The sequence below is a fragment of the Centroberyx affinis genome, unplaced genomic scaffold (genome assembly GCF_046629955.1).
Source record: "Centroberyx affinis isolate AG114_WGS23_722 - 3 ecotype Tasmania unplaced genomic scaffold, CSIRO-AGI_Caff_v1 ptg004100l_1, whole genome shotgun sequence".
NCBI classification, from domain to species: domain Eukaryota; kingdom Metazoa; phylum Chordata; class Actinopteri; order Beryciformes; family Berycidae; genus Centroberyx; species Centroberyx affinis.
This window is the reverse complement of record NW_027281879.1, coordinates 92,900-120,093: the sequence shown is the minus strand read 5'-3', so window position 1 is coordinate 120,093 and position 27,194 is coordinate 92,900. Positions and strand designations below refer to the sequence as shown.

General features: G+C 40.4%; 2 protein-coding genes across 2 annotated transcripts in view; both read right to left on the bottom strand.

The window, feature by feature from the left end:
• The window catches only part of cpne2 (copine II), a 57,477-nt gene extending 53,797 nt beyond the window's left edge, over positions 1 to 3,680 (bottom strand). Inside the window, exon 1 of the mRNA XM_071542424.1 lies at positions 3,526 to 3,680. The gene's annotated coding sequence lies outside the window, so the exon portion shown is untranslated. The remainder of the gene's footprint in view (positions 1 to 3,525) is intronic.
• A 1,254-nt stretch (positions 3,681 to 4,934) lies between these two features.
• Positions 4,935 to 27,194, bottom strand: part of nlrc5 (NLR family, CARD domain containing 5) — a 34,062-nt gene continuing 11,802 nt past the window's right edge. The window contains exons 13-55 of the mRNA XM_071542414.1: positions 26,720 to 26,803; positions 26,002 to 26,085; positions 25,543 to 25,626; positions 25,229 to 25,318; positions 24,734 to 24,784; positions 24,546 to 24,575; positions 24,202 to 24,285; positions 23,663 to 23,746; positions 23,193 to 23,282; positions 22,654 to 22,734; positions 22,314 to 22,397; positions 21,128 to 21,211; positions 20,440 to 20,529; positions 20,120 to 20,167; positions 19,986 to 20,015; positions 19,699 to 19,782; positions 19,528 to 19,611; positions 18,556 to 18,645; positions 18,247 to 18,306; positions 17,101 to 17,184; positions 16,849 to 16,932; positions 16,583 to 16,672; positions 16,281 to 16,346; positions 15,474 to 15,557; positions 14,677 to 14,757; positions 14,259 to 14,345; positions 14,010 to 14,069; positions 13,710 to 13,757; positions 13,056 to 13,139; positions 12,693 to 12,776; positions 12,528 to 12,611; positions 12,014 to 12,097; positions 11,682 to 11,765; positions 11,477 to 11,560; positions 10,784 to 10,882; positions 10,568 to 10,651; positions 9,828 to 9,911; positions 9,353 to 9,436; positions 9,138 to 9,221; positions 8,896 to 8,973; positions 7,999 to 8,082; positions 7,485 to 7,568; positions 4,935 to 7,311 (exon numbers count right to left, since the gene is read on the bottom strand). Of these exons, the coding sequence (XP_071398515.1) occupies positions 7,230 to 7,311; positions 7,485 to 7,568; positions 7,999 to 8,082; positions 8,896 to 8,973; positions 9,138 to 9,221; positions 9,353 to 9,436; positions 9,828 to 9,911; positions 10,568 to 10,651; positions 10,784 to 10,882; positions 11,477 to 11,560; positions 11,682 to 11,765; positions 12,014 to 12,097; positions 12,528 to 12,611; positions 12,693 to 12,776; positions 13,056 to 13,139; positions 13,710 to 13,757; positions 14,010 to 14,069; positions 14,259 to 14,345; positions 14,677 to 14,757; positions 15,474 to 15,557; positions 16,281 to 16,346; positions 16,583 to 16,672; positions 16,849 to 16,932; positions 17,101 to 17,184; positions 18,247 to 18,306; positions 18,556 to 18,645; positions 19,528 to 19,611; positions 19,699 to 19,782; positions 19,986 to 20,015; positions 20,120 to 20,167; positions 20,440 to 20,529; positions 21,128 to 21,211; positions 22,314 to 22,397; positions 22,654 to 22,734; positions 23,193 to 23,282; positions 23,663 to 23,746; positions 24,202 to 24,285; positions 24,546 to 24,575; positions 24,734 to 24,784; positions 25,229 to 25,318; positions 25,543 to 25,626; positions 26,002 to 26,085; positions 26,720 to 26,803 (3,367 nt within the window). The 3' untranslated portion in view covers positions 4,935 to 7,229. The remainder of the gene's footprint in view (positions 7,312 to 7,484; positions 7,569 to 7,998; positions 8,083 to 8,895; positions 8,974 to 9,137; positions 9,222 to 9,352; positions 9,437 to 9,827; positions 9,912 to 10,567; positions 10,652 to 10,783; positions 10,883 to 11,476; positions 11,561 to 11,681; positions 11,766 to 12,013; positions 12,098 to 12,527; positions 12,612 to 12,692; positions 12,777 to 13,055; positions 13,140 to 13,709; positions 13,758 to 14,009; positions 14,070 to 14,258; positions 14,346 to 14,676; positions 14,758 to 15,473; positions 15,558 to 16,280; positions 16,347 to 16,582; positions 16,673 to 16,848; positions 16,933 to 17,100; positions 17,185 to 18,246; positions 18,307 to 18,555; positions 18,646 to 19,527; positions 19,612 to 19,698; positions 19,783 to 19,985; positions 20,016 to 20,119; positions 20,168 to 20,439; positions 20,530 to 21,127; positions 21,212 to 22,313; positions 22,398 to 22,653; positions 22,735 to 23,192; positions 23,283 to 23,662; positions 23,747 to 24,201; positions 24,286 to 24,545; positions 24,576 to 24,733; positions 24,785 to 25,228; positions 25,319 to 25,542; positions 25,627 to 26,001; positions 26,086 to 26,719; positions 26,804 to 27,194) is intronic.

The window sequence follows — 27,194 nt, the reverse complement described above, 5'->3', positions numbered from 1 at the left end:
GAACTTCCATCATATCAGCAGTGAACCTGATCTATATCCGATATTTAATAAAAGGCCAAGATCTGCCAAAATTATCAGCCAACCGATACTTCAGTCTAACCCTAGTATCTACCACTTGTGCTATTTAAAGTGAAAAGAAAGAAAGAAAGAGTGTGTCATTAGTGTTATGAAGTGGGTTCCTCCCGTCACAGACGCTGCACTGACTTCAACCCACAACACCTGCAGAAAGCTCAACAGCAAATTCCCATCTCATACACTGATGAGATACTCACCTACACTGACATTACACTTAGCCCACAACATCTCAAACAATAATTTTCAACCTCACCTTAAATTTCAGCAACAACTAGCTAAATGGACAGCTGACCCTTATGGCTTCAAACTCAACAGGTCAAACATAACAGCAAACAACAGATTTGACAGTGAGGAACATCCTCCGGGTTATGAACACTGTTGATGACTGGGAGGCAGTGGGGTTATGATATGGTGCAATATTGTCATGGGTGTCATTGGGTCTGACATGCATGCCAGCAACAAGTGACAATATTACACTGTGGCCCACTGCCTCAAGGTCAGTGTTGCTTTTTTATTGGGAAAAGTGACCAGAGCCTGTCATTTTAAGATGAAAGTTTTACCTAAAAGACAATGAAATTCACTCTATAGCTTATGGTTAGCTTGTCCCTTTTCTAGTTGAGGGTCTTATGCAACACTCTAGTGCTTTTCAGGAACAAGTGTGCGCTATACACTGATAGCTTACACATGAATAAATTGCTGGGAAAAATAATTGCAGGGAGAGAATTAGACACTAGAAACAAATCGGCAAAGCAGAGTGAACACAATAACCTTTTCCTCCTGAAATCATTGCTTCTGTAGTGTTATAAAAACACATAGACACAGGTGGACAGATGTAGATATTTTTTCCAATGTAGGATGTATAAGCAGGAGAAAGCTACAAAGATGAGTAACTCACACAGTGGCTGAAAGTACCCACTGTGTGAGCATTACACACACACACACACACACAGAACTTGGGGCCTCGCCCTTGCAGGATGGGCCTGGTGTAGGTCATGGCTGCCCTCTGGAAACCCTGGATAAAAAAGAATATCCGGTAATTAAACACTACACATACAGATTCTCTCTCTCTCTCTCTCTCTCTCTCTCTCTCTCTCTCTCTCACACACACACACACACAGCCATGGTCTAGGGCTGGGGAACATCCTGGATGGAGAAACCGAGGGCATGGAGTGGAAAAGAAATAAAGAGAAACACACACACACACACACACACACACTGAAACTAATGTAATGGAAACCAGGCGTCTGAACATACTATGCATTTCAAATCAGATCTTGACACCTTGTCTCAGTAATACAAAACACATTTGCTCGAGCCTATAGTAGAGACAAATAAACAGCACAGCACCATGTGTCCATAGAGGTGGTTTTGTTTCTCGCAGCAGCGTGCTGGAAGGACACTGTCTGTTGCTAAGATACTAATGTGTCATAACCAGCGGGCCCCTCCCACTCCGCTCATGTGATGTTATAGTGGTGATGGTGATGGTCTGAAAATACCACAACAATCATTCTCATTCATTTGCTCAGCCATTCATAGGTGCTGACAGTGATAAGAGCGCAACGAATGACCGTCTTTCACTTTTATTCATTTGCGCATTGTTTATCGAGCCGCTCATTCAGTCGTTTATTCATTTATTCAGCTGCTCATTCAATAACTCCTGTTAGTTACAAGTTTTTTAACAAGGCTGACCCATTCAGGAATAAGATACTGGTTTTAATGGAGTCCTGAGTAAACAGTGAGGTAAGCTCAGCCTTCACCAGACACCTGTCACTCCCTTCAGCGTCTCTGAAATGGCTTGGATGAGAAAGGCTTTAATTTCTAACAAGCCATGATAAGGAAATATTAAAAAAAAAAAAAAGGAAGGAAAATAACTGACTAGAATTCAAAATGACTGAATATCTGACTGTCTGAATGAATGACCGAATGAATGAATGAATGAATGAATGAATGAAATAATATGCCTTAATTTCCCCTGGAGGAGTTTGCCTTTTTGCTTAGATAAGCACATAAAGGCATTAAAGACACAAAGTGTCAATCAGAGACTCCAGTAACATCAACCCACACTACAAACAGAATTCATACAGTAAACGTTATCAATCCGCCGAGGAGAACTTCAAAGCAGCGGATACTGTAAAATTTGTCTATATATAGGAAGACTATCAGAGAAAACCAGTGTGGTTTTCCACTGCTTAAGTGCACTGTGCCATATTTATGCTGGCAAAGTGTGATATATCTTTCCCTGGGGTGATTTAATTTAGTGCACAGTTTAGTTTGGTTCAGTTTAGTTTGGTTCAGATAGAGGAAGCTGGTAAAGGGACCTACATACATGTGGTGGTGCTACCCCAGTTTCAAGAGTGCAGGCAGGGAAAGTCAGTCTGACAATGGAAAACCAAAGAGCGGTGATACCATACTATGCTGTTTGTATCATATCCATGCAGCTATGGAAACACTCTACTAGCCCCTATACAGAATGATCAATTTCCTGCTCCACCAATATCATACTGTACGCATCACAGATCATAGGCCGGGACTGAACTTGAGCAGTCCATAATACAGAACCAAACCCACAGAGGCTCTGATGAAGTGGTCCACACCCAGACACACAGCACATCCACACTCACCACAGGAGTCAGACTCAGCAGTGACGGGCACATTCACCTGAATCACCTCTCTGCAGGATGATACCGTGGAAAGCCTGATGGTAAAGTGTGACAAACAAGCAAGACAGCATGGCCATGGTGTAGGGAATGCACGGCACACACACACACACACACACACACACACACAAAGCAAACACAGCAAGAAGTGGAAACTGTCTCACAGCAGAGTGAGCTTTGCATACATAGTCATTTAGTTAAGTCTAATGACCCATCCAGTCTGCCAATGTGACCAATAGAAATTAAATAGTTATATGTAAACAGTAATCATTCAAAAAAATGTCAACGTAGAAATTCAACATAGACTGGATAAATAAAATAGTGGAATAGCAGAACTTAACTCCAGTATCTCTCTCTCTCTCTCTCTCTCTCTAACACACACACACACACACACACACACACACACAAACACACACGCACACACACACACTGCATGTTCCCCTTTCATATTGAGCCTGGGAGCAAGGTGTTTGAGCAGCGAAATGTGGTCTTCTACCATAAACGCGCGACCACACACACACACACACACACACACACACACACACACACACACACACACACAATTCTCCCCTGTCAACCAGTGCCACATCCTGTGCTAATATGCCAAACCTCAGTATCTCCAACCACTCTGAAAGGGAAACAGTAAATAGGTTTTTATTTAATTTGAACTTAACAGAGCAACTGGCTGTCAAAACATTATCTACTATACAAGCACACTGCACGGACTGTTAGACCCCACAAACGAAATTTAAATAGAGAAGAAATTGTGAAAATTGATTTTTTTTATACTCACCACAGTAAATGACGTCCAACTTCTCACCCGCTTCTCAGTTGACAATTTCTCTAATTTTGGCGCACAGTGCGGAACAATCCCCTTCCAAAGCACTTTTCTTACAAAAGAGCGCAAATTGAAGTTGCTGTGGCCATTTTTTATCCCGAGTAGGCTACACTGGAAAGCGCAACAGCGACTGAGTGTAAATCATCCTAGTATCTTACACAGTCCTCTCTCTACCAAAAGCTAGTGATGGATGGAGCTGCGTCAAGTCCGCAGAGATTAACCAGCGCAAGACGGAAGGTACGGCGATGTCCCCTTCAAAATAAAAGCATCGGCATTACTCGAACCTGTCGCAACACGTGATCGTAAATAGGTGTTTTATTTTGAAAGGTCTAACCAGAACTTGTGTGTGGCTTGGCACGCTGGTGTTGGATGGAGAGACGCGAGAGGCTGCAGAGCTCAAAGGGAAACACACACACGCACGCACGCACACGCACACGCACACGCACACGCACACACACACACACACACACTAACCCTAACCCTATCCAAAAATGTATTATAGAATTAATATTGTTTTTTCTCTCTTTCTATGGTTTGGTAGCGCACATACGTAACCTATTTGGGGAAAACATGTGACATTTGATTATTATTTAGGATGTGAATCTGGTAACCAGTCATTAGACATTTATCAAAAGCCATACCTGTCTCATTCAAATGAATACCAGCAAGTGTAGCTTAAGTGATAGAAATGTGCCTTTCAGTGATGAATTGGTAAAATATGGCATTATGGTTCTCATTTATTTATGTTTATTGTTCACCTGGCACTCTCTTGTGGTTAATATTAGTAGCACAAGTGTATAACCAAGTTTGTTCTCGCCCCCTTTCCACGTGTTGAGGATTCAAAGATGCATTTCCTTAGTTTTCACAAGACACATAATAATGTCCAAAATGACCCATAATTATCACCGATTTCTCATGTTTATATGGAGAAAACAAATACTGATGGATGTTAATAATGCTGCCCAGTATGTATTTGTGGCATAGGCAAAGAGATAATGAGTAAAATAATGAATTCTAAAATGTTTGATTTTTACACATTTTACACATCAGTACTAGTTTATTGCATTCTAGCAACTTGACCATACACCGTACTAAAGGTATTAACCACCAGAGAGTGCCAGGTGAACGTAATGAACCCACTCTGCCGAAATTCATCACTGAAAGGCAAATCATCTCTCAGCTGTTCGTATTGAATGAGACATGTATGGCTTATGTTCAGTGCGCAGGGATTAGGCCTATATAAAAGCAGGTTTATCCATGGCAGAAACCCAAACTCATACTGACATGTCTATAGCTATAAGAATTAAAAAATTAGCTATAAGAATTTAAAAATTTTATTTTTTTGGAATATGAAAATCTGGAACATGAATGTTGGGAGTGTTTACTAGTTCACTTTGGGTAGTGAGCCAAAGCGGGGAAATAGCATGAGGTATTCTTAGCAGTTAATAGGCTGAAATAACTACATTAGAGCAATGAAATCGATATATAAAATGATTTTCCTTTTATATTGCCAGACAATAAAGGGCTTAGGCCGGACACAGGGCCTTGTCTGGGGCTTTGCTCCTCTCACCAGCACAAGGAACTACACAAGGAGTCTATTAAAGACAAGATAAGCGAACATTTAACATGATGTTACATGTGTTAATTTTCTTTCATTTGTGTCCTGTGAACATATTTAACTGAAGCATATTATGTCTTATATCCTCGAGGCGTGAGAGACTTATACAGTGAAACTGCATTGCCACTGCACTGTAAACAGGAATTAAGACAGTTTCAGTGGAAGGGTGTGAAAGAAAGAAAGAAAGAAAGAAAGAAAGACAGAAAGAAAGAAAGAAAGAAAGACAGAAAGAAAGAAAGAAAGAAAGAAAGAAAGAAAGAAAGATCAAGTGAGTGTGTAAAGAGTAAATGATGGCCTGCACTGAAGGTTAACCTCTTTATTGCTCAGTCAACATCTCAGTGCAAGTCAGAATGAATAAAAGCAAATTATGTGAGAATGAACACAAGAGGAACACAAACCTTTTAATAGTATGTTATTTCTATGCCTTAGGGCAGCTTGGCCTGTTAATCCACATTACCAATGTATAGCTCTATAGAGTCTGAATTGGAATTGAATGAATATATATATGTGTTACAAACTATGTATGAGTCATAATCCACAGCAATACAATAGTGAGACTCCAGGTTTTACACTAGTATGACACCATAGATAGAGTCTCACTCCTCCAGCTGCTAGATTTGGGAGAGAATTGGCCAAATTCATAAAAAAACACCAGTCCAAACTTCAACCCAAGGCCATAAGAATAACACACTGTACAGCATGTGAACTCAAATGGAGTGGCATCCACCCTTTCAGACACGAGTGAGAAAAATATACAATACCTCTCTTACAATGCAATATCGAAAAATATAACAGCTTTACAAAAGTAAATTGCATTTCATTAGCTTCATTCAATTCAGTTATGAAAATAATTTAAACTCAGTTTAAATTACATCTAAATAAATATCCAACTTTTTTGAAGTCATACATAATAAACATAATAAACATAATTTTTGATGTGTGATAAGAACAGAAATAAATACGCAAGTTGATAGAGACCACAACCTAAAATGACCAGGAAGGAGGATGACAGGGGTGGGCGTTCCCCCCTCCTAACTTTTGCTTCACTGTGAGTTTGTGTGTTATTGATTGTTTTGTAAAGCGTGGCCTCTAATTGTAAACATAGTGAAGTGCAAAATGTCTCAGTGGACATCTGAGCCAATGTCCTTAAGTAGTTTCTCACAGGAGAGCTTATTGCAAACTCAAGTCAATGTTAAGCATTATGATACAGCCTCAAAATAGCACTCAGCCACCTCTGTATGGTACTCAGCATTAAGCATAACAGTGGTTTTCAGCATTTTTTCTTGGTGTCAAAGTCATTCTGACAAGACAGGAATATGGGAACGCAATGGTCTTGTGACAGCAAATGAGTATTGTCCAGTCAATAGACTTTCAGTTGTTGAAACACCAGCTTTTGGAGACAAAGTTGAGAATCCATTTTAATCTTCCTAGTGGGACCCCCGACACTGAGATAAAGGGGTTAGAGGTAAGGCCTACTGTTCATTCCAGGGGGCAAACCAGTACATAAAGCTGGCTCATGCTATACATTCAAGAGATTAGCTAACCTGCCCCATTGACTTATGGCCTCTTCCCCTTTTTAATTATTTTTTGTATTGTTTTCCTCAGCTCCTGTCTGCAGCCATTTGGTGCCAAACATTTTACTCCATTGATATGTGCATAATCATACTTTACACTTGCACAGTCTCCAAAGCAGATGGTTCCTTTTCAAGATAGCCCAATGTTTGTTTTTTTTCAAACAACTGAAAGGCATTCAACTATGATTGTTTTGGCACTAGAGGAGTGCCCAACTCACACTGTTTGACTTCTTTTGTGCCACTGAAATACAGACATTTTATGCTGAATCATCACTGCCATATCCTTGCACTAGCATTGAAAATGTACCTTAAACACCTCAAAACACATTTAATGACAATGCCAAGTCTCTGAGAAGAACAGCAATACTGTACTGTAGCACTAATTCACCTTATCATACAGTGATAAACTGGAACACTACGATGGTTCCTTCAGAACGCCGCTGCCAGTCAGACCAAAGCAGGCCGGATCAGGTGGATGAGAAATTGAGCCTCCTGTCCTTCAGACTGAGTCTCTGGGCTTCACTGCTAGAGATGTTGTTCCTCCACAGCCTAGACAGTACAATGAAGGACAATGTAATATTCTGCATGTTTATATACATTAAAAATCCAAACAAAGCTTGTTCGAAATATAAATCATGCATTTATAGACATTATAAACTGCTCCATGCATCTATTCATTATACTATCAGCAGATGGTAACTATAAAAGCGAGCCAAGTTTACCTGATGAGCTGTAGATCAGGACAGGACTGTAAGGCTCTAACCAGGGCTTCTGCTCCAGAAACACTCACACTGTTAGACTCCAGACTGGGAGAAATAAACATATACATACCTTGTTATGCCAGTGTGTGTGTGTGTGTGTGTGTGTGTGTGTGTATGAAGGATATTACAGTTAACTGAAACTAAAACTAGGCATAAAAAAACAAATCAAAACGAAAAGTAAACCTAATGAAAAACTGAAACTAACACATTCCATACAAGCATGGCCACTGAAAAAAATAAAACTTTAACTGAAACTAAATTCAAACTAAACTAAAACTGTTACATTAAGTAAAAAACTAAGCTAAAACAATCGCCATTTGAGAATTAACCAAAACTAAACAAACTAATACAATTTCAAAATAAAACCAAAATAAAAAAAAACTGTTAGAAACTGTAAAACTACAATAACTATGGTATGCATGTGTGTGTATGTGTGTGTAGGTGTGTGTGTGTGTGTGTATGCTCATAAACTCACTCTAATCTGGTCAGCTTCTGACAGAGCGGCAGAATGTTGGCCAACTCCACTGCCACGTTATCGCCACAACCATTCCATCCCAAACTAGAGAGAGAGCGAGACAGAATTACAAGGTGGCTTCTATACAAGTGGCTCCTAGAAATTAGAATCAGATCAAGGGCTAGACATTTATTTATGTATGAAGGTTTAACTGATCAATGCAAACTCAAGATCAACCATGTGTATAGGCTGATAACATGTAGGCTGCTTAAAGCTGCACGGGGCAACTTGGCACATTGGCAGCTCCAAATGGCAGCAAGAGGTAACTCTTTGAAAAATATGAACTTCAGTACCCATAAATGTGACTTTACATCAGTAAACTGCACACAGCACGCTAATCTTTACCAACCAGGCCGGTCTGTGATGCTTTATACCAAAAGGGACAAGAGAGGAAAAAGATCTAATGTCGGTGAGTCCACTGAGAATGTGTGGCATATAATAATGAACTTGTTGACTGTTTATAAAGGCAACAATAGAAAAGCAAGTACAGGGTCCACACCTCTCAAAATAGAAAGTGAGAGCTGTTTTTCACACTGATGATAGCATAAGCCGGAATGCCTTGTCTATAATTTCTCACAGATCAGTTTTTTGTATTGTTTGGCATGAAATAAATCACCATCATTCAAATCTCAGCTCCCTCTCTTTATGCTGTGTCTCTCTCTATGCTCTCTTCAATGTGCAACATCCTCTTCTTCTCTTTGGTTAAGTCAAATCTCATAGAATCTGAGCAAGTCTCCAAACGAGAGACACAGGCTTTTCTTTACACTCAAAAAGAGTAGTGTAGCTTATATAATGTAATTTTTTCAGCATAAACAAATGTTGCTTTATTTCATGATTCAATTTCCTTTTTCATCTTACCTCACATCCTGTATGAGGTGACAGTGGGCCAGACTGGCAGCTACGGCACACAGCTCTGAGGTCCCAGTGGAGGTCAGACTGAAAGACCATGAAGTAGCATGAAACAAATAATTTAATATACACTTAACAATTATGAATCAGTGCAGGTTTTGTTACAAAACCCTGATGCAACACATTGCAAAGGAGTCTAATAATCCATCAGGGTTGTGTTTTCCAAAATGATTGTAGCTTAAGAGTCTTACTTAATCTTGGTGAGGTTCTTCATGTAGACGAGAGCTTTGGACAGACTCACAGACCCTTCATCATCTAGCTTGTTCTGTGATAGACTACAAAGGACACACACACACACACACACATAGGACATAAACAAGAACAATAAAACCCAGGTCAATACATACATACATGAGTGTGTGTGTGTGTGTCTGTGTGTCTGTGTGTGTCTGTGTTTGTGACTTACTCTAACACAGTGAGGTGTGTGAGTGAGGGCAGAACCAGAGACATCCTGGCAGCAGTGAGATCACCAAGACTGTTACTGGACAGACTGGAAGACAGTGGAAATAGGTGTTTTAATGCTGGTTTGTGTTGTCCTCTGGGTACAGATATGCACGAGAAAGGATTTTTTTAAACGTGTACACTTCTTGACTAAAATAAATCAGATCAAATGAAAAACATTACATAGAAACCTACACGATTTTTTTTTTAGCAAAGAACATCTTTAATAGTAGTAGTGTTCACACATGGCAATAAAAAAGCAGGAAAAAGATTCATGTGGTTCCTGAGCCAAAATGTGAAATCACCTCTGCAGCCTCATATATACACGGTGCATATATATATATGAATCTGCAAAAAATATATACATGTAAACTCTGTATGAGGCACACAATTGATTTTCTATTAGGTATTTAAATGTACAATGTTCATCATGCCCTTACTGGAGCTCCTCCAGATGGTTACAGCTCCTCAAAGCCTCCAGCAGCTTCTCTCCTGACTGGTCACTGATGAGGTTATTTGACAGACTGGACACACACACACACACACACACACACACACACACACACACACACAAAACCAGCATTATAAGCAGTCTGACATACTTGACTGACAGCCTTGATAGGGAGTGAGAGAGGTTTAGACAGATAACTGAAATGTGGCCCGTACACAAGAACATTAAAAAGAGCAATGAAGGAATGCTATACCATATTATACTAAGTTATACTGTAATTAAAGTATTCATAGTAGAAAAAAGACAAAACAAGCAACTCAGAATACACTGTACAGTACAATAGTACACTAGGATACAGTATATTTGTACACACTCTTACACAAATTATAAAAAAAAACTTGGGAGCAACAGGAGCTCGCTGTTTCAACCAACAGCTGACTCCGGAGCCAAGTCCAGGTACTACAGGTATGTAAGAGATAGGTCCAAAATCGCTTAAATCCTTTAAGAAAATAAGATGTAGTGTAAGAATGACTTACACTAAATGACACTGAAATGACTCTGAATGAATTACAGTCTGGACAGAATCTGCTACCACTGGGCGAACAGAAAAATGCAAGGAGGATGGTAGCAGACCATGATGAATGGAGCAAGGAAAGTGAACTGGCACCTAAGAATATGTACAATACACTATAAGGAGAACTAGAAAAATGCAGAAACACGCCTCCCTACCGGATCTTCCTGAGGCCTGTCCAGGTAGGAAGGAGTCTGGTCAGCTGTTCTACCCCTCTATCAGCCATCCTCCAGCCCTCCAACCTGACACCACAAGAGAAAAAAACACATCTAGCATGGTTGATGTCCACTTTTCTCTTGTGAGAGATCCAGATGGGAGGGTGTGTGTGTGTCACATATTATGTGCAGCATAATTTCTGTGTGTGCAAAACTCACTCTATCTCCTCCATTTGTGTGAGTCCCTCCATAGCATCTAGAAGGTCCTGCACACCGTTCTCTTCTGCTGATCCCATCACCATGGTAACGTTATTCAGACTGGGACATGCACACACATACACACACACACACACAAATTCCAGATAAACAGAGTCTCATTTCAGGTTCAACCAAGCGATCAGGCCTTCATTTAAATTGTTTTTGTTATAGTTCCATTGTGCAGACCAAACATATCTAAGTATCTAAGATCTAATAGAAACATCATATACATTCTATTACCAGGTTTTTAACGGTAATGATAAATAAGTGTTTCTGGTAATACAGTGAATGCTTGCAGTCTCTGGGCAATCTCTGCAATCAAAAACCTTCAGCTAATGAAATCACAAGTTTCTCAAAAATGATGCTGAAAAAACAATTTCTCCAGAATCAGGAGTTACTTGCTGTGCTATGTTGCCAAAATTGTTCCAAGTCCCTTAAATGTAACATGAGCTGAATAAATACTTTAGGCTGTAGGCTAATAAATACTGTAGGCTACTGGATTAGCCTTCAAAATCACTTGGGTTGTGAGAATAATCAATTATTCTTATTGTTCGACAACTATTCTTGATGGGTTTTGGTGATTACTGTTATACCGGGGTTGTGTACATACTGTTCCTCTTGGACAGATACAGAGGACAGCGTTGTGGTACTCACTTGAGTCTGCGTATAGAGTTGGTCTTACGTAGTCCGTGGGCCAGAAACACTCTGCTGTCTTCATCCAGGAGCACCGAGGCCAGACTGCAGGAGCACACACACACTTACTTAGACCTTCAACGCATTCTAGGAGAGAAAATGTATCTCTATGTGCATGTTTGTGCATTCATATCACAGTATATATGTGTGCATGTGTATGTATTACCAAAGCCCTTCCAGGTTGACACACTGTCCCAGTGCTTTGACCAGCTCCTGCCCTCCAGTCACTGTCCATCTACAGCGGGACAGACTAGAGGAGACAAGTCAAACAGTAGCATTTTCTCACATTTATTTATATGAAACAGATAAAACATAATCACTGGCCTTCTTTATATAATCCCATGTTCTGTGTGATATGTACTAATTATTTTTACATGGTGGCTGTTGCCAGTTTCACACACATCTCTGAGTATAAAACTAAAGTGCATGCCTATAGCTGCACTGTATATGCTGTATGTTACAGCAGTATGTATGTGATATGTAGGGCAGCATGCTCACTTGACTGATCTGAGACGGGGCAGCTTCAGAAACACTCTGGCCAGAATCTCAGCTTCTCTGTCACTGATCACATGACCTGACAGACTGAAAGAGAGAGAGCAAGATCTTTTCAGCCATTTAATTCAGAAAACATTGACTTCTATATGGGGGTGAAGTCTGGGATGGAAAATGATATGATGAAATAAAGTGCCTTGGATTTAGTTGCTGCTAATTTGCACTACTGTTGATTATATTCTGAAGTTCACTGCAGTGATTGTAAATATCACAAGAAATCTTTAGAAAAGTATAGTGAATTTTCAGACATTGTAACTAAGTGTGAAAGGGAGAGCGCTATTGGCTCGCTCTCCGAGTGAAGACAGTGATTTACTGAGAGAAAACAACCAAACAACTTTTTGTACTATATTCTGTTCAGCACAAATGAAAACAGTCTAGACTGTTTTCAGATTGCTTCATTGTTTGTTTATGCCGAGTAAAACTGTGCCTTAGGAATAAAAGTTATTTGATGTATGCTCACTTTAAGCACTGGATGCCTGTCGATTGCAGCAAGGCCACTGACAGCTGCACAACCGCATCTGCATAAGTCTCCTTGGAACCAACACTATAGGAGAAAACAGCAGATAAGTTTCATGCCGGGACTAAAATCAATCATTCATAATGGAAAAAGTGGCAAAACTGTTACCTGAGAGTGGTGAGATTTGGCAGTGAGGGCAGGACGGAGCAGAGGAACTCGGCTCCCTCTCTATCCAGGCTGTTGAGGGACAAACTATGGACAACAAGAACAATATTATCAGAGGAAATTTTAGGAATATGTGTCACAAATAAAACTGGAGAGTGGGGATTGAATGCAATGGGATGGCAAGCTGATAGTGGAGTGACTTATATTATGCATGTATGTATGTATGTATGTATGTATGTATTCTTTCTTTCTTTCTTTCTTTCTTTCCTTATTTAGGAATATATTTGATTAAAACTATAGTCAGTGACAGCGTGTAATCCATGGCTAGTCTTTTTATCTTTGTAGAGGGAAACAAATGGTACTAACTCCAGCTCTGTCAATAGAGGACATCTCTGGACGATGCTGCTCATAGCTGCTAGGTGGTGCCCTTCTACTGCACAGTCGACAAGGCTAGAGGAGAGGAGAGGAGAGGAGAGGAGAGGAGAGGAGAGGAGAGGAGAGGAGAGGAGAGGAGAGGAGAGGAGAGGAGAGGAGAGGAGACTCAGTCACTTAGACAGAAAACCAACTAGGTTATTTTCTATTGCCAAAAATATTTTGGTCTCTGATGTTGAAACATTGGCTCTATTTACAAAGATTTCTAAAGTTGCTACATGTAGTATTGTGTCTTTCTCAAGACCAGGTTTCCGATAAATCTTGTAACCCTTCCTGTTACAAAGAGGAATCACACTTTGTTTTGAAGATCAAGAAGATGGATAAGAGCCGATAACAGCCCTTGATAACAGAAAATATGCATTCTGATGAGCTAGACTAACATGAAGTTGAACTATAATGGAATGGGAATAAAGTTGTATATTACTTGTTAAATCCAGCAGATTTCTTACAAAATCTGGCCCAGTAACACACAGTATAAAATGCAGTGTAGAGGCCAGTATAAGCTGACAATCAATTATAGTAGTGTTATTTATTTACAGTACATTAGTTGTACTAATGTCTCAAAATTGAGAAGAAAACGTTTTGTACCCTATTTTCTCAGTAGGCATTGATGGTGCTGGATCTGAGGAGTCATCACTGAAAACAGAAACACAAAGACAGATGAACCAAGCTGTTGCTTTAATCGGGTTTTTCCTCAGTTCAGTACAGCCTTGAACATTTTAAAGTTTGATATCGTAAAAGAGACAGAAAAATGCGAACTACCTGCAGAACACACCATCCTTGACTATAGATGTTGGCTTTGTATTATGTACTGATAGCGTATGTGTATTCCAATCGCATACTAATTCATAGATAATCCAGTCAAATATGTAACATGAAAGTTGTTACCTGACTGAAGTGAGTTCAGCGGACTTCATCAAAGACAAGTGTAGCGTGGTTTGCTGCACCCTGCAAGGTAAATGCATTTTTTGATCGTTCATAATCAAACGGCCATTCTATAATGAAAAGTTTGTATATGTATGTGTGTCATTAGAGAGCAGGTGTGTTGCAGATCTTTGAGGTGAGTATGGACCTGTGTGTGTGTGTGTGTGTGTGTGTGTGTGTGTGTGTGTGTGTGTATCCATCTGCATATCTCACCTGATAGTGTGTATGTTGCTGTTGACATCCAGACAGCGACACACCAAATTAACAGCTGCCTCTGATGTTATCCAGCACTCCTCAATACTGAGAAGGAAGAGAGAGTGTGTGTGTGTAATACAGCACATTGTTTCCGCTATACAGTGTTAACAGTGTCAACAGTGGTGAGCAGCTACTGCTAGAAAGGTCCCACTACCAGCTGACCTCACTGGCTGACTTGCTTCTTCTTCTTCTTCTTCTACTTCTAATCACTTTTGTGTGGTAGAGCTGACTACTGGCGTATGACTCTCATACCCCAAATGCCACCAGTATGGAAGGACAGCAGAATGGCTACGTGAACAAGGAAGTAGTGACGGGAAATTGGCTTCAGGCTGCGCTTCAGGAACAGATAACAGAAGCTGTATCGATCTCTTCTCACCTGACATCGCACTTCCTGTGACCACTGAGCAGTCTCACAAAGTCTTCAACCCACTGCGACTGAAGCCAATTGTTGTTGAGCCTGCAGACACCAACCACAAAATAATCACTACTAAATTTCACATGATAGTGCTGTCACTGCATTGTACAAATTACGGCTATAACATTTGTCCCTTGAGACTAGATTAACTTTTATTTGCTTGCTTCAGCTGCTGAATGGTATGCAACCACTAATTCTCTATGTGTGAGTGTGTGTGTGTGTGTGTGTGTGTGTGTGTGTGTGTGTGTGTGTGTGTGTGTCCATGGTTCCTCCACAGTGTGAAGTTATTAAGTGGAGGCCAGTTGTCCCATAAAGCCTGACAGTTGTCAGACCACAGGCTATTACTGGACAACCTTATACAATGAGAGACACATAGCAATAATCAGTCAGGTCTAACTCATCAGCAGGTGCAGTTTGCACTCATATAAAATCTTTCAGGAAAACTCTGTGTCTCCCAATTGTCAGCTTTTTAAGAACTAGGCAAAATGTCATTGTTATTCTTCAACACAAGTTAAAACATGAAAATCAGCAAAATTGGAGTTACACGGTTTTCACATGACAACAGCATTATGAATTGGAGGTTTCATGAACCTACAGGGCCAATGAAACACATCACAAAGCAGATGTATCATTTTAAAACTACATGGGCATGCATTTGAATATAGGTCTGCCTTTCTAAATTCCTGAAATGTTGCAATTGGAGTGAAGTGACAGCAGCTCTAAAGTGGTCTGGAAGAGGCTGCCCCAGGTGTACTCACTCCAGTTTGGTCAGACTGGGGCAGTTAGACAGGATCTCTGCTAGTCTGATCAGATGATCAGGCTCCAAACGGCTCTCTCTGACACTGGAGAGGGAAGACAAGGGATGAAGAGGAGAGAGAAAGAGGGAGGGAGAGAGAGAGAGAGAGGGGGGGGGGTAGGAGGAAGATTTGAATGGGAGAAAAGAGTGAGATGGGAAGGGAGAGAGAAGAGAAGATAATTCAACCAAAGTGTGTATGTCTTAAGTGTATACTACAAGGACCCCTAACTTAGTCCACATTAGGGCCAGGGATCCCATTTAATGAGATTTCTTTTCTCTCTGACCCAAATCTGAGAGATATTTTATTAGTCATAGTCTCACTGATGAGTTGTTATGAGATCAAAAACACCCCACACACCTTGCTCCACACAACAAAGGGTCTTGGTGGTATTGTGGGGAGATGCACATAACTTATCTGAAGGAAATGAATCAAACAGGAAGCCACTGCACAGTACCATGCTAGTTCATTTGACTTGAGGAGTGATAAGCAGTCATATTGGCATCTTCAGTGACTACTTACAATGAAATCAATACCTGTTTATGTTAAACTAACACTAGAAAGTTCTGATAGCTCTTTAGCGATAAGAGAATTGCCCTATAGTGATCGATTAAAAATGACTATACACTAATAAATCTAATAAATCATTATTATTGCTTCAACCGTTGCTTCAACCGTTCATTTGTGCAGACACAACCAAATCAACCACAGCTTCCTGTGTTTATGTGTCTTGTACATACTGTCGTTTCCTGTTATATGCTCTTGTCCTACCTTAGAGTTTTGTCACAACTTCCATCTCGTCCAAAACGGATGAGAGACCTCTGCTCTGCTCCCAAACTAACATCACACATCAGAGAGACAAACAGGTGAGAAGAAACACAGCCAGGCAGACAGACAGGGGTAAATATATTCTTGTTAATTCATTCTTTCAATTCGTCAAGCTCTTATAAATTCATTCTTTCTCCTTCATTCCTCCTTGTCTTCTTCCTTTCTCCCCCTCCCTCATTCCTTCCTTCCCTCATTTCTCTCTTTCCATTCTGGCAAGATGTGATCGCTACAGTGCAGAGACTCACCTGACTTCTACAGCAGAGACCTGGTCACAGGTGCACAGTGTACCGGCCACATCTAGTGCCCCCTGCCGGGTCAGGCTATTGCTGCTCAGACTGTGGATGGGAAAACAGTTAAGTCCACAACACAAACATAGCAACAGGTCTGTAGCAGATGTCATGGCTCTGTGCTAGAACTTACAACACAATAGAGAATCTAAACAGTTACTAACTAGCATGGCCCTGCTAGGTTTAAACATCAATATTGTGCAGCATGAACACATGTATCTTACTTGACAGAGCTGGTGATTTGAAGCCTTGGTAGAGAATTCACAAAAGAATTCACTCCCTCATCTTCCAAAAGGTTATTTGATAAACTACAGTCAAAAAAAAGAAGAGGTTAGGATCCATGCCAATACTGTGTGAGTGATGGAACGAGTGAGAGAGTGTATGTATGAGACTGTGTTTGTGTTTGTGATCATGAGTGTGTGTGTGTGTGTGTGTGTGTGTGTGTGTGTGTGTGTGTGTGTGTGTGTGGCACATACTCCAGGTCAGATAGTTGCTGACATTGCTGTAGGATCCCAACCAGTCTCTCCAAGTTGTCACTGCTCAGGTTAAAATGTGTTAACCTGTATGGACACATGGTTAGTCAGTTTGAAAGACAGACAGGTAGACCAGTAGTCAGGCAGAAAGTCAGACAGACGTTAGCGTGTGTTCACTATTCCGCTTTTTTGTAGAAAAGGTGCTGCCTCAACTGCATTTTCTGCTGATAAACAAAAGCAGTATTTAGGTACAACTCTCAGACACTTAACCAGAAAATCCCACAGCACAGCCTATGTGCTCCACACTGACACTTCAAAATTGAGGAACAACTACTTACAACTCTTCCTCTGGTACTTTCTCCATTTTCAATCTGGTTGTACTGTACCTATGTACTGTAAAATTCCATTGTGTTTGGCAAGTTCACGAAAAAGTGGTCGACATCATGGGTGCGGCTCTCAAAAGTTGTACTTGAAATTAGACAGCGTTAGTCCACCTGCTTTGTGGCCATTCCCCTCTGACGTTAACATAAAAAGGCAGATTGGAAATTGGAATGGTGTGAACAAGGCCTGACAGACAGTGAATCAGACAATCAATCAGGTCTTATGTTGTGTACACACACACAGCCGAGCAAAAACTACATTTGGCATCACATCTTTTTTCTGCTGGACTCTTCTTGCCTATTCACTATTTTATCTTCATTGGAAGAGGCGACAAGAACAGGTGAACAAACATGGATGTGCATCCATTTTGCCATTAGACTTTTCAACATTCAGTTTGTCTTCACCACCACAGCAGAAGGCAAGGTGGGAAGACTGTACTTTGACACCAAGTTCTGCCTCCTGGTGCGGTAGGCGGTACTTTCCGGCAGTGCTGGCAGTTTACTGTCATTCTCATACTGAAAACAATGAACATCCAGTTTGCCGTCTACCGCATACCACCAGTGTGAATGCAGCGCTACACAGGCAATCAGAGAAAACATTGAACAGTAGCTAGATCTGATATGCAATGAGCGCTTGGACAAGTGACAAACTGAGTTCTCCACCACCCACCTTCCGGTATTTCAAGTTTTGCCAGTTCTAGTGGCAGACAGTGAACTAAAAAACCAACGTCGATACATTTGAATATCATTGCTGACCACAGACACTGACCTGCAGCTGGCTTGTTCTGCTTTCACAGTGTCAAACTGGATGAAAGATTTGCTTTGAGGCCTGAAATAGAGTTCAAAGCAACATTTTACTATTTCAAACATTAGCAACGACAGATATGAATAAATGACAGGAAAATGTATATAATCGTTTAGATAACAGATTTATCATAATCTTTCCTATTATTTCTAGTCTCAAACTAGTTCAAACAGGTTGTTAATAAAATGCAAATGAATAGTAGGTATACATGGTGTTCCCTCAATACAGGAAAAATGTGGTGTGTTCTTTTCTTGATGGATGCAACACAGGTACCTGAGCTCCACTGATTTGACTCGCTGGCTGTCACTCAAACAACTGACCAATGTCAGTGCTCCGTCTGTGGACATGTCGCTGTGGCTCACACTGTGTAAGAAGGGAAGAAAGGGTTGTTGAAATTGTCATTTGACTGCCAGAAGTTTTCAATAATTTTGTACCATGTGGAACATAAGATGATAAGCATGTGATATAGACAGCGAACATGAATCTTAAAGCATGTCAGTGTTCTGAATGTAACCTTAATCTTATGAAACTTAGATCACACTCTCTGCTGGGAGCACAGAGATAGAGTTTGGCCAGGTTGTACTGTGGATGTCATGTTGCTGCCACATTTTCTCCAAAGACAAACAGAACATCTTTGATGAGAGGTTACCACTTGATAGCCCCAATAAAGTTGTGAGTGAGTGAGAACCAAGAGCCTGCCAGCGTTCACTATATTAAACCTTCATGAAGGCAGCGCCCCTTCAGTTTGCATCATCCAATCAGCTAAGCTTAAGCATTTCCACACCTTCCATCACACCCACTTGGGAACCAATCACAAATCAATGCACTCTTTATTACCTCAAACAGCTGTTTCCGTATGCTGCAGTCGTTCCAGTTGCTGCTGCTGATCTGCACCCCACCACCACCAGCATCAAGGCTCCATTTGCAGAGATACTGTACATCTACAGCCCGATTTATTGGGTTCTTCTCCCCATAATCGGACAATAGCTTCAGATATGCTATTTATCAAAGCATTTAGAATTTGTGAACCTAGTCTCTCCTGATTGAGCTGTCTCTATGCTCTGCTCTGGACTGTTTCTCTGTGTTCCCCTGCTCCGGTCTGTTCTGTACGTTTGCCCTGCTTGGCACAATTCATCGTCTCCATGCACATGACTCACACATACTGCATTCCTGCACGTATTGCTGTATATAAGACAGTACATATTTCTGGACACACAATCATTTGGTGAGGTGAGGGTTTCTTACTTGAGCCTCTGCAGTGATGTCATCTTGGGCAGGACTTTCAGCAGATTCTTGATAGCCTCGTCTGTCAGCGAGCTGTGAGACAAACTGACAACACCACAACAGTAGGTACATTGTCTCTGCCCTCATTATCATAATCTGACAATGTATGGATATGCAATAGGTTCAGCTTACTCTAGCTCGAAATGGGAGGGACACTGGATCAATCTCCGACATAGCTTGGTCATATCAGATGGCAGGATGCTGCTATGGATTACCCTACAGTATAAAAGAGGATGAGAGAGTTTAGATGTCACTGCAAAACCACAGCTTTGCTTCTGCTCTTTATTTTGTGATGAATTGTGGTAAAGTAGCCCAGGAAAGAATGACACAGCTCACTTAAAAAGTGCGTATTTAAATGGAAGCTGAAGGATGGCTTATGGAGTTTCTCATGTTAGTCCTCTAAATCTTTATCAATTTACCTGAAGTTCTTGATCTGCTGTTCTTCATCACTGAGAAATTGTCACAGAAAGTGATTAGGTGATTAACTGACAGATGAAAATGCAGACAGCGGTATTCAGATGTGTGGAACTTTTCACCAGAAAGGCTTTGCTACCTTTTGTTGGGGCAGAACTTCAGGATCACCTGCTCTCTGCCTCCATCACTGGAAAAACCAACAAGACAGCATTCATTAGAGAACTACACATTTTAGCATTCAATTGATAGATGCTAGGATTTAAAAGCAATCAATTAATCAACCTCTATGCACTGTTCTTATGGAATTTATTTTCACAGAGAGACAGACAGACAGACAGACATAAATGAATTAAGCCAGCGTTTGACAGCTGTTGCACTTTTCATGGCTGCTTGCCATGTTGGTGAAGCCAGTGTTAATTCTGCTATGGCTCTTCTCATAAAAGGCCTAAAATGTAAAACCTGATGTGAACTTCCGTCAAGTTGCGACGGGAGCAGAGAGCGCCAGCCAGCATCACCACTCCTTCCATGCTGATGTCATTCTTACTGGCACTGAGAAACACATACAGTACACACATGCATGCGCGCGCACACACACACACACACACACACACACAGAAAGAGAGGGAGAAACACACATTTTAGCTCTAAATGAGCCGTTTATAATGCAACACCCCAGGCTAATTAAGTTAGTTGCTGGTGTGAGTATATTTCATTTGAAACCAGTTCGGTGAGGGGAAACCCAAAATAACAGACATTTTTATTTGTTTATTTAACCTTCATTTACCCAGGGCAGGTTGGCTGAGCACACATGCTCTTTTTCAGCAATCCTGCTCCACATTCACATGTTTTTGCCAATTTAGGAGCATCGTCGAGATTAGATCAGATTTGTCTAACAACAACACTGAGAGTTATGCACACTTTTATCTCATCCGTCCTTAAATACCCCATCCTCCTATCTGATTCAGCAAGTCATGGCACAAAATTCTGCTGCCTGGTGACTAACAAGAATTAAAAGCACATCATAGCATCATATAGCCTTATTTTGCCTTCACTACACAGATTACCAGTGAGGTTTTTTTTATTTTACTGAACTTTTATAATGCATTTTTCATTTTCTTTGTCTTTTTACCCTTTATGTGAGCCTTACTTGATTTCCTGGATCTTGCTAAGACGAGGCAGGAGATCCAACAGTTTCCTCAGACCCTTATTCCCTAAAGAGTTGCTGGATAGACTGACACAGAATATGAGAGGTTACAAAATGTGAAAAGCAAGAGAGTCACAGAGGGATACATAGGTAAAAGCCAAAATAAAGCAAACACTTGAGTAAATGGGATATTCAAAGTATACTGAGAGCAGGTCCCTGAGATAATAAAGCAAATAGCATCCCATCATGCTTAGGGTCATGTATGAGATCACTAGGGAGATACAGATACAGCCCATAAATGCTGATGTTTCATGAGGAACAGTGGTTAAGGTGATATTGGCATGGAAATCTGAGGGAAAAACATCATCAGCTAGGGGCAACTGTGGACAGAAATGAATCATCTTTGATGATATTTGTTTGAGATGCAAGGAAAAACAGACAAGCAACTCTGAGTCTGTTGACTGCAAATGTGAGCAGGCAGTTTCATCAAGGAGAAGCTGTCAAAAACTTCAGAAATAGGGATATTATTGTCAGTTTACAGAAAATAAACCCTTTATTTCACCTAAAAATGCACTTTTGTGAGTGACGTGAAGAACACCAATGGGCTGTACTGAGGAGTGATAAAAGTCACATGGTCAGATGACTTTTTCTTCAACCTCGTCTCAGTTAGCAATAAGTACATGCAACGCCATGATTAATCTACAGCATGAATGCCTGTTTCCCACAGTGAACGGCTCTGGTGGCTCTGCTATGGTGCGGGGTGCATTTTCCTGGCATGGTTTAGATCCATCAGACCCTTGATAGGGGAAGGTAAAGGCCAGTGAAGCTATTCTGGGTGATTGCGTTCATCCTATTGTGAAGAGTTTCTATTCTGATGGGAATGGGATCTTCCAGGAAGACAATGCCTACATCCACAGTGGTCACTTGATGATTTGATGAGCATGAAATCAAAGTAAACTATATACTGTGGTCATCCCAATGACCCGATGTCAACCCAGTTGAGATTTTGGAATGACAAAACACCAAATTATGAAATTTCCCATTTAAGAGATGGTGTCACATCCCTTCGTTAGAGTTCCAAACACTTTCAGTGATTCCTTTAGTTTGGCAGTTACCTGTACATACAATGGTACATGCATGAATGTGTGTATGGTCAGTGTGTGTGTCCATGTCTGTGTTTGTATCTTACTCCAGCAGTGTGAGGTCAGAGGAGGGCCCCAAACTTCTCCACACACTGCCCAGGTCAACTGGCAGCAAACCACAGCAGCTGAGACTGACAAAGGCCACAGCACCATCATCATCTTCATCACATCATCTCTATCATCACCATGCTCAGTAATATCATAAATATGTTATCACCATCATCAGCATTATAATCCTCATCACCATGAACATCATCACCCTCATCATAGTTCTTCTCACCATGCATGATGGCCCTACTTTTGAGTGACATGTATCACATGTACATTTAAAACTTCATGGATACAGTACATTGGGATACTTGTGTATAAGGAGAGCTTAATACACACCACAGCTTCCTGGATGTTTCTTGTCTTGGTTGGTCTGTAGCTCCAGAGAACATTATAGACACGCTGTCAGGACTTTCTAGTCTGATATGCAGTAAGAGACACACAGAAACAGTTACATTAGTCAGTGATATTGCTTTTTTAAGAATTAAGTTATATTCTTGTGTCTTATGATAGCCTTATCAGTATTTGTGAACAACTCACAAAGCTAGATACCAAAGGAGCATGCAGTCAAATGAATGACGAATGGAAGGCTAACTTCATGAAATGTAATTATGTGCCTGGTTGTTTTACAGTTAGGATTACAGCTACATTAAATCATAGTCCAGTAATAAACCGTTAGGATTTCATGCCTACAAAATCAATACTAAATAAAGACTATTATTACTGTTATCAAATTATGTCAAAAGAATGGCATCATGATCACACTTGATTGTGAGTGAGGATTTTTTTGTGTTGATTGATTTGTTTGTATGTGTGAAAATGCACACATCTATAGTGTGTGTATATGTATGTGCATGCAGGTCTAGGTGTGTTTGTACCTGACATTAAGCTCCACCACAGCAGGACAGGTAGACAGTAGAGCAGTCAGAACCACCAAACCCTCCACTGATAAACAGCTGTCATTCACACTGAGAAGACATATCAAATACAACAAACTGCTGTAGTTTGTGGTCCATTCTTGTGTATGCTGTACACTGTTTTCTCGCCTTACGTTCATAACAATAAATGGTATTGCATTGCAACAAAATACAAATTCTGATTGTTTACTCTTTCAAAATCACGTTAAAGACCAAAATCTGACTATTTGACCACTAAAAATTAAATAGTTCCCACCATTTTAAATTCCTTCTCTATGATACTTTCTCTAATATCAGGGTATACAAGGCATTTGTGAATGTTTACTAGTATCTACTCTAAAATAGAGTATAGCAAAAGCATAAATAAACATTGAAATTCACTGGTTTGGTATACAATATGTACGAATATGAACGTTTGAATCCAGTCTTACATGATTTTTTCGGTGATGTTGAGCCTGGGTAAAAACTCAGCCAGTGACTTGAGAGTTTCCACCTCCCACTGACCTCCAGACACACTGAGCAGCACACACACACACACACACACACACACACACACAGACACACACACACTTGATTTGTATAATTATCAGTGATAGCGATGTGCATCACATGGTCCTGGTCATTTGTTACATAAACCAAAAGAGTGACTCTGCTCAGACTGGCAACCCTAACACTGAACTACTGTAAATTCATCAGTGTAAGCTAACTGATTGGCAGCAGCAGGGCCAACCTTGCCTTGGTGACAAAAGAGGAAGTGATGGCCCATGGAAACGACTTCTACCAACTACTTTCACTAGCTGCTTACAGAGTGAACATATTTTTATTACATGTCGACTTACTCCAGGACAGAGAGGGTGATGCGACAGTTCAATAACTGACTAATTTATTTATTGCTTTCAGTTCTGCTGAATTATGTTGTCACACTGCTATGTGACTTCCTGATTTTGAAGAGCTGGATTTGGGTACTTACTCCAGGACAGAGAGGGCAGGGCAGCGGGCCAGCGACCGGCTCAGTCTTTGAATCTTGGTTTTGTCCCATGACTGGTTCAACAACCTGCAACCAACAATAATAGGCAAGAAACATGGAGACACTGAGAGCTGACAGCTTGCCAGGGAGACTCACACCACCACCTGATTTGAATCCAAGTGTCGGAATCAAACAAAAAAAATAATAAATGCCAAGGTACATGTGCCTCATCAGCAACCATTATAATTCACAATTGGAGCAAAGTTCATCAAGGAACCTGGCTAGATTGGTTAGGATTTGGACAGTGGTCAAGATTTGACAACAGGGTTATTGTATTCATGTCTTACCTGACTGCTGGTGCAGAGTTATTTTTATGGCTACAAGGAAGGATGGGGGATGGGGGGAAGATAAGAGAGAATTGATGGAGTGTAATATGTGCAATATTTACAGAATTACACTGTATGTTATTCATGAGTGAATTGCTTGATTGATTATTTGTTTGCATTTATTGGGTTTATTTAACTATAAAACTCACCTGTTCACATCAGAGCTTTGGGAGAGAGTTATTCTAATGTCCTTCATTCCACTGCAACAAGAAAAAAAAAGATCATATGCTTATATAACATATCATAAACTTACCCATCTAAGAACTCCTATTTTGGTCCATGTTTTATTTTTACTTGAACTGAAAGTTTGAATGGTGCATGGTGTATTCTTTGCAGAATCAATTTAATTGTCTTGAGACCTATGAAACCTATTCAAAATCCAATGAATATGTATACAGCACAGTCATCAGTTTTTCATAATTCCTGAAAAAAAAGAAAAGATACTGACTCTCACAGTCACTAAAAAAGTTGATTCATAAGTGTGAGAGTGAGCGAAAAATTACACTTGAAATTGTAAAATATTTTAAAGGATAGCATGTGGGGAAAGTATGGCATCCATGTAAAACCATGTTAACAACAATGATGCCTGTAAAAAGACCAACTTTAGTTCACTTTATAGTGTGTGTGTGTGTGTGTGGTCATACTCTGCGTGGATATGTTGGATGTTCACACATGAAGTCATTTTCTCTATGATATAGTTAACTCCCCCCAGAGAGTTGTTGTTTCGACCCAGCCTGCAGGGAACACACACACACACACGCACACGCACACACACACACACACACACACGCACACACACACACACACACACATATATCCATAGCTCAAGTAGGTTATATGCACAGAAACCTGGGTTAAAAAACTGCAAATTCTTGAGATACTTTGGATGTTAAAAATGATTTGATGATTCTCTCAGCAGAGATGAAATGTGATAGTCCAGTCTGAAGTGTGTACTTACGTTACAGAGGACAGGCCTGGTAGTTTGGTAAAGATGTCAGCTATGTGTCTGATCCCTCTGTCTGTCAGGCTGTTGTCACTGAGACTGTCACAGAAACACACAGACACACAACATAATTAGTAGGGCTGCAGGAAATTCAATCTATTCCCACTTCAACCCTGATAATTAGAACCGCTGAAATGGAAATTTAACCAGGATGTTAGTTAATACCCAAAACACTGTGTGTATGTAAATGCACTCCTACAAACTTGGGATTTGTACCTGTGTACAGAATATTTCCCCAGTCAATCATCCAATCATGAGGTTATGCTAACAGTACTATATGGTACTATGGCACTAATGGTACTATACAAAGGCATTATGTGTATCTAACAGTATCACCAGTGAACCAGTTATCCCAGGAAAGAACATCTTCTTGGGCTTTTGTGCCACAAATCTCAAAAAGAAAGGATAGTATACTTGATCTCAGTGATGTTTGGACACTTCTGTAGAGCTGAGGCCAGGCTAGCTGCTCCCAGGTCAGTCAGACAGGCACCGCAAAACCTGGGGAAGATAAACAAACAATCAGTCCATTAGTGATGTAGTGGTGTTTAGGTGGGCTTACTTCTACTACTTTCCTATTTTTAATGGTAACTACAGTAGGCTGATAGGTGAGTATATTCTCAATACCCAGAAAAGGAGGATGGTATACAGCGTATACACTACAGCACTATTCATCTGCAAGATATGAAGTAAAGAGAGACCAGAACAGAACTTAAATAAAATATTTAATAATTTACATATTAGCATGGACGTGACATTTAAATTAATTTTAGTGTTCAGTGGGGTGCGTCTTCCTGTCCCAGTCAGGAATATATGTCTGTGCACAGGGCCAGTTAGTGACAACACTGAAACTGTCTGTTATGAAGATTAAGAGGCTATGCAAGTGTACCAGAACATTCCAATTACTACAGCAAAAACCAACAACAAAAACAACAGTAAACAGGATAATCAAGATATGATCTTATTCAAGTTATTGTGAACACAATATGACCAGCACATTAACAGCGGGATATTAATGAAATATTAGTAGTGTATATGTAATATTGCCATTTGAATACACAGGACCATAGTAGGTATAGTGCAAAGATGGGTAGGGTTAAGGGTAGAACAGGTAGAGCAAAAATTAGGAACTCACTCTAGTTTTCGCAAGGTTGTCACTTTGGGCAAAATGGAGGACAATTTCTCAGCAAACTTGTCATCATACTTGCGCCCGCGAAAACTGAGGACACACAAACAGTAAGAAGATATGCATACAAAATAGCATAATAGGGGTAAAACAGTTTTTTTTAACAAGGAAGTGCCCACTGAAAACAAGCTCCCACAGTCTCTTACAAGTTCAGTTTTCTCTCTTCAGTTACTGTCGTTGTTCTTTAACTTTGCTCTTTAATCACATGCCAACCACTGTACCAACATGGAAACCAAAAGGTCAATGATTCAGTGCAAGGCTGCCCCTTATATGGGGCATGCGTGGGCAGCTGTTGGAATATCAAACTGGGTGGACAGATAGTCTTGATATACATATTTCATACTGTACTGCTGTATTCTGATGGAGACACCACCCCTTAAGATCTGTAACGTATGATTTGTGCTTGTTAAATTTTACTTTTTTG